Below are 10,547 nucleotides of genomic sequence, written 5' to 3' on the forward strand. Positions count from 1 at the left end.
GAACTATATGAAACATGGGTGTTGCCAGTTAGTTAACCTACTTCTCACGACGCATGCCTGTTGCAGGCAAAACCTTTTAAGGCGATCGACTCTAATATCGCCAGATCTGTTGTCGAGTCGCTTCGCAGCTTTGAACTTTACAAGATACCGTATTACATGCAATTTATTTATTTATTAATAACTTTCCAACGTGAATCTTACATTCCCACAATCGTAAATTATTGACTATGATTACATTCGCATGATAAAAAAAACACAGTGGTTGTTGAAAGATAAAAAGAAATATTCAAAAGATTATAAATATATATTAATCATTTATCCAAACATATGTCCCAATATGCAACGAGAAGTCTGGCAAACGTGAAAATTGATAAAACGCGGAAGATGAATAGTCCGTAATGCAACGTTTGCACGATCGAAAGAGAAACGTTATTTATTGACGTGGCCAATAAATTATCCAATTAGAGCGGATCGTTTCGGCAGCCTTCCTCAAACCCTTTCTCCGTGTTCGACACTTTCGTGCAATTCATACATACCGCACGCCCCTTACCCTTCTCTCTCTCTCACTCTTTCTTTTTTTATTTGATCTTCCATTTTGCACGCACCGTGCGCCAAATCTTTCGTGTAATTCCCGATATTTCCGTGGCCCGATCGAACATGTGTCTGACACGGTGTCGATTTCACGGCGTTCTTTTATCGGCGAAACGGCACGAATTTTTCAAAGTGTGAAAAGGGTTGGTCGAAGCCCTTTCGCGACGGAGGGTAGGCGCTTTGAGGGTCGATGATCGTTTAAAAAAAAAAGAACAAGATTCGGTCGCAGACGTTTTCGATCTCGTTTAATTTTCTGATAGAAATAAATAATATTTCTGTTCCTTTTGAAAACGTGTTCCCGTTTTCTTTTACTTTTTAGATATTTTTTTTGTTGCCTTCGATTGTCGACCTAGAATTTTTAAAAAAAATATTTGAAAATCCGGAGAATGTTTTATGGGATTGTAAATTTTTACAAATACATTTATTTTTTGCAAATATCGAAGAGGTATAAGATTTTACGAACTTGCTACTAAAACGATAATTTCACGGTGTATCAATTTTTGCTATTAAAAGAACCATGAATGTTTTACCAAAAGTCGACTTTCGCGCGTCTGCAAACCGCTTTCTAGGCAATAAAAATTTTACTCGAATCGTTAAACAAAATATTCTCTGATTTTTCCAAAATCGCAAATAATAAAATTTCATGATTCCGTGACGAATTTAATTAGTTATCAACAAATCAATGTTTTCACAATTAATCATAATATGTAAATAATAGATGGATGTATAGAAACTTTCTAAAAATGCAAATCTATCTGGCAAAATAAAACTCTCCATTGCATAATCCATCGACGAGTCTCATTTTTTAAATGGAAATGAGGTATGTCAAAAATACCTATTATACATATAGACAGACTTTCATTTAGTGTCAATAGAGTCGATCAAATCGTATCAAAGCGTATCATGCAAATGAGATACCATCAATCGCCTCGATGGTTCACACTCGAAATCGATCGATCGATACCAAGCCACATATTTTATTTCTAAGGACTCGAGTGGCAAAATTATGTAAAAACTTACATGAATCATGATTTTATCTCAATGATAAAATAATAATTTGTAATCGGAATGTAAACGTTCATATAGTTTTGACTTTTGAAATATGAATTTCAACATTGGGAGAAAAAAGGAGAAGGAAACAGAAACTTGAAAGATTAGCGATCAGAAATAATGCAATTATACGAATCTCTGGAACAACAATTTCATCATTTTCGTCCGTTAAACGCGACATTATATCCTTCTTCCGTTTACGATATTGGAAAAATTGAAGGGTAGAATAAAAAACCGACAGGCAATTGCTGTACTTGCTTCGAACTGCATTAAACATCCGATAAGGAGAAACTGCTCGAAGAAAAAAGCGCTTCGAAGTTGGTCTAAACGGGTTTAAATTTCTTTCACAACAAACTTTTCCCCGAGAGAAATTTTTAAATCTTTGTATAAAAAAAAGAATCACGAAATAGAAGAATAATTGTTAATTAAAAAAAGAAAAGGTAGAAAGGGAATTTCTGTTAAAATTATTAATAAATAATTATAAAAATTTAACAGAACTCTTGTTCAAATTGAACAAATTATTGACGAGCACATTGAAGAATACGCAAAATACTTTGATATTAAGCTTCGATAAGAAATCGTTATGCAAACACGTTGCTGATATCCTGCGCGATTCTGATAATTCGTTCGTTCTCTTGCAAACTTACGATCTTTCGCATATTACTCGCGCAACCCAACTCTTCAGAGCCTGGAAAATAGATACGACGTTTCGATCCAATAGAGATTAACACGAAAAGATATTGACACGATTACACAACATTTCAAATAATATGTTGGAGATTGACAGGCTTAATACTTGAAAAGTATTATACCTATTATCGCTTTTACTATCGTGCTACCGTTATGATCCCTGTGCACACTGATATTTCGTGGGACCTGAGAAACTGTATGTACTCTCGTTACAATTATTGATACTATTCATAGAAGGATACGTGATTGAAACAAAGCTGGGTGAAAAACGAGCGAAGAGAATCGCGAGGATCGTATTATTTAATATTATTTTCAACGAAAAATGAATTGTGAATTTCAATTAAAAATATATTGAATGAAAAATGTTCGTTAAACGTAAGATAATTGAATTAATTGTAAATATTGGTCAATTAAAACTTTTCCTATCGGGAGCGATCCATCTATTCGTTTCTATAGTGATGCTCGAGCATTATCAGCTGATTAGCAAATGCGACATATGGCCGTTGGTTTTATTAGATTATCGTTCACTTACTTTTTCAACTATAAATCCTTGTTCAACGACATTTTAAGACCGAACATTTTCAGTGAAAGTGGTGAACGGGAAGGACGATAATAATTGGATTTCACTTTCTTTTTTTTTTTTTGCAACAAATTCAGAGGTAAGAAAATTTGATTAATTTCGCGTACAAGTATTTCCATTCACTAGTACCGCGCCTTTAACCTGATGTCACTCTCTACAACGCAGTTGGTCGTGAATCACAGTGACAGGCATCGCATATTACGTGTATTATACGTTAATTTTTCTATTTAACGATAAAAGAAAAAATGAATACTCGCATTGAATATTCTATATCTTCAAAATCATAATTAAAATCATGCATCGTTGATTATCATTTTTATCCGATAAAATAGGTATAAAATCCTTATCATCAGAGATACGAAAATCAATAAAGTTGAAAATCTAATTTCTCAACTCACCGAATCACTGTATCACCGAATTTCTATTCTTTCGTAAGAAATTAATACAATATACAAAAACACCACGATTATCATCAGGGCAATTTTAATTTAACACGGCCGCAGCAACTTCGTAATCGTTCTCGCACGAGTTCCACGAAGAAGAGAGAGAGCGTAATCGCCCTAAAAACCTCTAATCTCCTAAACTAGACGACTACATAGCCGTGGCACGCGTCTAATGCATACAAAGGAGAGTGGTGGGGGGTTTAGGTGCCCCTCCGTCGTGATTATGGGGTGAACTCTTGGTACGGTGCCCCATAGACGACGGGCCGCCCTTGTGGAGGGGGCAAAATACCCCTCGGGACGGTATATATGCCCTAAGAGCCCCATGCCACTTTCGCAGTACCAAATTGTACCCCGCCTGGCACGGTCCCGCGTTCTTATTTCCTTTTTTTTTCCCCCCCACTCGCCGTCAACGAAACGTTCGGCTATGTCGTGACACGAAATTTTATCCACAGTGCGACTGCAGAATTATAGCGAGTTTATGAAGTGAACGACTCTGTGCGACGAATTCTGCGAGGATCAGGTAAGACGATTGTAAGTGAAAACGTGGAACGAATTCGCGTGGATGGGAATTTTTAATCGGGAAAACGAATCGAGACGCTTTTCATTTTCAACCAATCCCTCGTTAAAGCATTCACAGAGAATAATAAATCCGTAAAATATTTACCTCTCAGGGATAGACAGCTGCAGCATGTCCTCGGAGTACTCGTTCTGCAGCGAAGGAGGTTTCGACGAGCTCTCGAGTTCCTCCGATTCCGGTTTCGACGTGAGCTTCGAATCTCCCAAGCACGAGGCACAATCGGACGCCCTGTTCCCGCCGGCGAAAGAGGAGAAACGGAAGAAAACTCGGAACACGCGGTGCAAGAGTCCGACACAGGTAAGAGTCCCCTTATCTCAGAGATCACGCCCACCCAAAGAGGCATCCTGCGAAGGGTGAAGAGCTCGAAAAAGAGGCTAAAGAGAGGATGAAGGAAGGAAAGAGGCGAAATGATTCACGCTCGAACCATTGATTCGCCCGCAGGTGCTCAGACTGAAAAGGAATCGTCGAATAAAGGCGAACGATCGCGAGAGGCACAGGATGCACACTCTGAACGACGCGTTGGAACGTCTTAGGATGGCGTTGCCCACGTTTCCGGAGGACACCAAGCTCACGAAAATCGAGACGCTCCGTTTCGCCCACAACTACATCTGGGCCCTGTCCCAGACGCTCGGGAACACGGAAACTGGAGAGATCACCGTGAACGTGGGCAACGTGACGGTCAGCATCAGCGAGAATGGAAACATGATCACATCCTCGACAGGAAGTTGCGCGGTCGCCGCACAGAAGCGGCTCGGCCCGTCGCACGCTGTGTTCCCTTATCCCCAGGAGAGATTCGTGCCCGAATGGCAGGAATACGATTGTTACAGCGACCAGAGCAGTGTCAGCCCACCGATGCAGTATCAACCGTGTTACGATCAGAGGATGTACGCCCATCAGCATCAGCTTCCGGCTCCGCATCATATGGGACACAACAACATGTATCAGTGTCTTTAGAGAGTTCTTTTTTCCTTTTTTTTCCTCTTCTGGTGGAAGTTGATGGGATAGTTTGGGATAGGTGATTGTTTCGGGGGAAGGGACTCGATGGACTTGGATCGTTTTTTTGAAGATGGCTTGGTAGATAGTGAGGATTGATTACGTTGCGGTGAGGGAGATTAGATGGATAGAAAGGGGTTGGTGCGTGGGTCCGAGCGGGGCATAGTAAGGATGAATTTTCAAGGTTAGTTACTTACGAGGCTTCGAAGTGAATTTGGTACTTGGCTCGAATAATTAAATTAATTTTTGTTACGAAAATTTCTGACAAGGAAATTGTAGGAATGAAATTTTTTCAACAAGTTGATCGGATTAGCTTCACGTTGGAACATGAGTCATCGTCGCCATTGTATTATTGCAATGAGTAACGAAGTGCTTCGAAAATCGCTCGTATTCGATACAGTGTAACGATGAAATTATAAATGTCGAGTGCAAGTACTAAAATCTAATCGAAGCCGCCACTTAAAAATCAATACTTGAAGACCAAAGAATACTTACACCATTTTTAACAGAACTAATATATGTCCATATTCTAGTGAATTTTCGCGTAGTAAATTTTCCAAAGTTCCAGTGACGTAACAACGTGTATTGCAATTTACAAAGAACACAAATTGTGCTTTTCATCTGCATATCATCGAACGAAAGTAAAACGTTATTCAAGATTAGAATTAACGAATTAGCGAGTGTAAAAAAAAAAAAAGAAAAAAAAGAATCGGTCAGTGCGCAACGTGTTATTTACTTTGTAAGAGAGCATTCTATTCGCAACGAATTACTAGGATTAAGGATTAACGTTAGATGTAACCAAGATTTTTCACTTCGATAATCTCGAGCTAACTTCTTCGAAACCATATTGATTACCATTTATTTCTTTATAACCTGTGGAAAAATCGAGGCACCGTACATACGGTGTATGATTAGAGACACGTACGTAAATGCGTTCCTTTTCTTTTCTAGTCATCGATGCTTTTAGGTTGATCTCGAACGTTTGATCTCACTGTTTGTTTCTTAGAATTATTCTATTTATAGTATACGTCTCCGCCAGTGCTCTTATCGGATCGTAAAACTACCGATTCAGGGAATATATATTGTACAGAATTTATATCTTATCAATAAATCATATTTTACCTAGACGCATATACCTCTCTTTCTTTTAATCCACTCCCATTTTATAATCTAGAAAAATTAAGATAATCGAGTTATAATATAATAATAAAATTTGAAATCTCACGTTTTCAAAGAACTTGCCCAATTTTCAGATATACCAGGCATTTCTTCCATTAAATTACGTACAATAAAATAAAGTAAAATAAAGAATTAGTAAAAACAACTCGACTTACAATAAATTTTATTCTTATCGTCTTCTGAATTAATCTTCTGAACTGTGCATTGTTCCGTCAACGTCAGTCAAATATTTATACACTAGAGAACAAGGAGGAGACGCGAGATCACACAGATAAGGCACGCTCTCGATCGCGGGCAACGACATCGTGAAAAGGGAGGCGAGAGATCCGCAAATAAGACAGTTACGGAATAAGCGGTTATCGTTTTACTAACGAGCTTGCTCGAGCCACTTTGCAGGAATGGAGTCCTGTTCAAGAATGAACGGCCACGTGCCAGGACACGTGTCCTTTGTGGGAATCGCTGCAGGCCAGATGTATCACAAAGTTACGTCTAATCCGATGGATCACAACGAACGTGACTCGAAAACTGTAACAAATCTGACAATCGAAAAAAATTGGCTCTAGTAATGCATTAATAATACCTGTTGTCTCACCTTTTATTCCTGATCTCTCTCTAAATTCAAGTTGTGTTTTCTATCGCAACGCGGAAATTTCGTAATTTTCGCGCACGAATAAATGTTATCGAGAATAATGGATGAGCTGGTGAAGAGCGGAAAAATGTTATCTTTCCATCCTGGATTCAATAGCTCGATGATTATTTTGATAGTCTACGCCCCCTTTCGTTCGGCTTGATCGAATTCGCCATTTATTTTTCTAACATCGTGCCCTGAAAATGAAACACCTATTTCCTCTTCTTATGGAAATCAGTATTTTGAAAATAATAATTGATCGATTTAATAACGATCTTATTAACACAAGATCTCAAAAATTTGCCAATGAAATTTTCCTTTTTCGACCCGAAATAAAATTAACCGTGTCGAGCAAACTGACGAAGACCAGATATTTTTGTCGGTCGACGCGGTTTCACGACACCCTTTGATCAATAATTTCGTATACAAGGCCTATTTGCAAACAAGCTGCAAGCTGCGACGAATCCGTTAGCACGCTCGATCGTTTCCCCAAATCTCGCCAATAATGGTAATGCTTCAATGGAACCATTATGCCTACGACAACGTGTAACTGTGTGCACAACGCGACAGACGGCTACGTTTCGTAAAAGGTGTTGGATTTTGGGGAGATTCAATCAGTTTTTGCACCCCGACGCTGTTACAGGGGTCACGACGACGAAAAATAAGAAATCGGAGAGAATCATTGATTTTCCAATCTAACAATTCAAATAAAATAAGAGGATGAAAGCCGATTTGATTAAAAATCGATTGAATTCACAATAAGAATCAAGATTGACAAAATTAATAAGAGAAGAAATGAAAAAATTAAAGGAATATACCTGCCATATTTCTATTCGACGATCGAATCGAACAACGAAAAACTGTTTTTCGGGGCACAGCCTCTCAGTTTAAACAAAGATCGGGCGAGGAATTTTTTACAGGCCATAAACTGCCTGCATTTCGAAGCGCAGTGATTTCGCTTTGATCGACCTTTCGTTGGGTCGTTTCCGTCCAGTGCACATATCGATCGCGTGCAAGGCCCTCATTGTGCCGGGGCGCTGGTCTGTACGGTGACATACTGGTGGCTGACAGAGGTGCACCCCTGTGGAGAGCAGAAGGGGGGTACAGTGGCACGAGTAGGGAAAAGGGGGAGTACGGGTTTTCCTAATTCATGAAAATTCGTGAAATTACCTTGACCGATCGGTGAACACTTAATCGAAGATAAATGGCCGTGATTCTTCCACCACGGAAGATCCCCTCCGAATAAGAATAATTGCTCGACTCCGTGAAAGGAGTCATACAGATAGAAAAAGTCGAAAGTTTAATAAAACGTCGACAAACATTGTGCACGTACGATCTACGACTGTGCAAAATTTCGAGAGCCCTGACTCCAATATCTTGATTGATGATGATCGATATTCTTGATTGCTCGGTTTTCGTGATCGATGGATGGATGGATATTTGAAGTGGAAAATGAATACGAAACAATTTGAAAAATTCTATTTATCCTTCGAAGTAAGAGTCTCACTATATATAATTCTCCATAAATAAATAATTTATTGTACGAATAGCATGAAAAAGAAGTTGCAATTTATTAAAATTCATTCTCAGCCACATACGACATTCGAATTAATTCGAACAAAGACGATCTCGGTCCAGAAACGAAACCACCCCCGATCCTATTTACCCCGAAACACGCAGACAACGCGGGGTGTAAAAAGAAGATTCAGACAAGCATCTTTCGGCATCGTATTTCGGCATCTGTTTAGATCGTAGGGGTAGCCGGGCTTTTCATTGCAAGTTGGCATTTGCAGGCCTTTGTGGTAAACCTACGAACAATGCCTGTTAGACCACTACGTCATGGAGCACACCATCAACGTCTATTCCATTTTCTTTCCTCCGCGCGTGGTAGCTCGCTAAAATATGGAAAGCCTTATTTGAGTTAGAGATCGACGCCCTTGGAATAAATTGAATTAATGGGAGAACGAAAGTTGATTGTTAAGCTCTTTAGAGAGACGCTATTCGTTGAATCATGAATCCACGTGAAATGGAAACTGTAGGCAAGTTGCGGAGAATGAAATTGTTATAAGTTTGCATTTTTGTTTTCCTTGAAACATCGCACAATTATCCATCCATATTTATCTAGGTTGAACAATATTTACGAATAATATTAGTAAATCGATGAGTTACGAATTGTGATTTGAAATTTTTCTTTTCCTATGATTTTGCAAATTAATAATTCGTCACATTCTAAACTTATCGTTATGAAAGAATTTTTCAATAGAAATGATCCGTGATCTGTGAACAGAATATTCCGCGTACAATTTTATGAATGGGAAAAAAGAGTTTCGTTGAAAGAATAAAAAGATATATAAGAAAGACATATAAGAAGAAGTTTTTGAGGGAAAGATCCGATAACATTTCGAGATTCTTTAATAAGAACTTGACAACAACTGCGAATCTACACGCCATGGTTTGACTCTCGCGATAGAAATATAGGGGACAGATGTCTACGGGGGGCAGGTGTAGCCCAATGTACGCGTGCCAACCAACCCCCCACTGCGCTGCCATTCAAGACTATAATTTACTTGAAGAATGCCCGAGCCAGCCAGGCATTCAACCCGGAATGACGTGGATTACTGGTCCAGGGAGGCAACGAGTCCTCCAAAGTCGATCGGGAATCATCGACAGAACGATCGGCGATAACGTTAACGACCCCTTTTGCTTTACTGTTGCAAGAAACTTTTTTTTCTCCCTGGCACGTGGTAACAAAAGATTTTTTAACCGTTGGATCCTTTCTAAATATAATAATAATAATAATAATAATATTCTGTAACATAAAATTTTGATTCGTATCTCCACATTTCCATTTTTTTTAAATTTTTTATCGTTTATACATTGTTTCCATATTGAATTTCAGAGATTAGATATCGTAATTTTTTTTTTATATTTTAAATTTGAGCAAAATGTAATGCGAAAATTTGTTTACTGGGATTTTCTCTCTGTTTAATATACTCTGCATCGTTCATTATAACGATGCAATAACATCAATCGGTCTAACGCTCAGCCTTTAATCACATGTAAAACCGGGATTAAAACCAGAAGGATCGCTGGACAAATCATTGATTTAACGTCATTGTGAAGCATTCGTAAGAGAGCGCGTTTTATTGGGCTTGTAGGGTGAGCTTAGGCAGGATTACAATCTCCCTGAAAATACATTTGATCTGAGGATTTATTCCGCGTTTCAATTGTATCTAACTCGAAAAAATTGCACACATCGAGCCCATTTACACACGTAAAACAACAAATTGAAAATTATAATTTAATTTATATATTTTTAAATTCCTCCAATTCCTTATCTTTTGATGAACAAATTTTACACAATGAAACGTGAAACATTTTTTTTCTTTTCTTTTTTTTTTTTTTTTGTAATTCTATACATTTGGGACGAGAATGATTAGTAACAATCATTCAAGCAACAGTAAAAGTAACGGTGATGGATATAGAATTTCATCGTGCACGCTCGAGTCGTTTGATGATTTCGCCGAGCAAACGGTTTTCCCTAATTCTCTAAATCGCTCGCAAATAGTAATTCAATCTCGCAATCGATGCGCCCTTTACATTTCAAAATTACCGGCAAATAGTAACTCAATACGGTGAATAGAGACTCCTCAAAGTGATTCAATAGGCAAGGAGCAGCCTAATTTCACGGCAACGTTAGTTTCGTGAATGCTCAGGTGGTCGATGTGGTCTTAGGTCAATGGTCAGTTGAACTGACATTGAAAATTTTCTACGGACTCTTCAGATTCTTCTTTTCATACATTGATTCTTATTTGA

General features: G+C 38.4%; 1 protein-coding gene across 3 annotated transcripts; it reads left to right on the top strand.

The window, feature by feature from the left end:
* The first annotated feature begins 2,436 nt into the window (after positions 1-2,436).
* Positions 2,437-5,633, top strand: LOC108003855 (basic helix-loop-helix neural transcription factor TAP). 3 transcript variants are annotated; one of them, XM_062082662.1, is made up of 3 exons: positions 2,437-2,990; positions 4,026-4,228; positions 4,373-5,633. In XM_062082662.1, exons 2-3 carry the CDS (start codon positions 4,043-4,045, stop codon positions 4,883-4,885), a joined length of 699 nt encoding a protein of 232 aa, XP_061938646.1. In that variant the 5' UTR covers positions 2,437-2,990; positions 4,026-4,042; the 3' UTR covers positions 4,886-5,633. The 3 variants fall into 3 exon arrangements, with proteins under 3 accessions (XP_061938646.1, XP_028525536.1, XP_016921886.1); XM_028669735.2 differs by lacking the exon at positions 2,437-2,990 and adding an exon at positions 3,036-3,885; XM_017066397.3 differs by lacking the exon at positions 2,437-2,990 and adding an exon at positions 3,039-3,874.
* The last annotated feature ends 4,914 nt before the right edge of the window (positions 5,634-10,547 follow it).

The sequence above is a fragment of the Apis cerana genome, linkage group LG12, assembly GCF_029169275.1.
Source record: "Apis cerana isolate GH-2021 linkage group LG12, AcerK_1.0, whole genome shotgun sequence".
NCBI lineage: Eukaryota > Metazoa > Arthropoda > Insecta > Hymenoptera > Apidae > Apis > Apis cerana.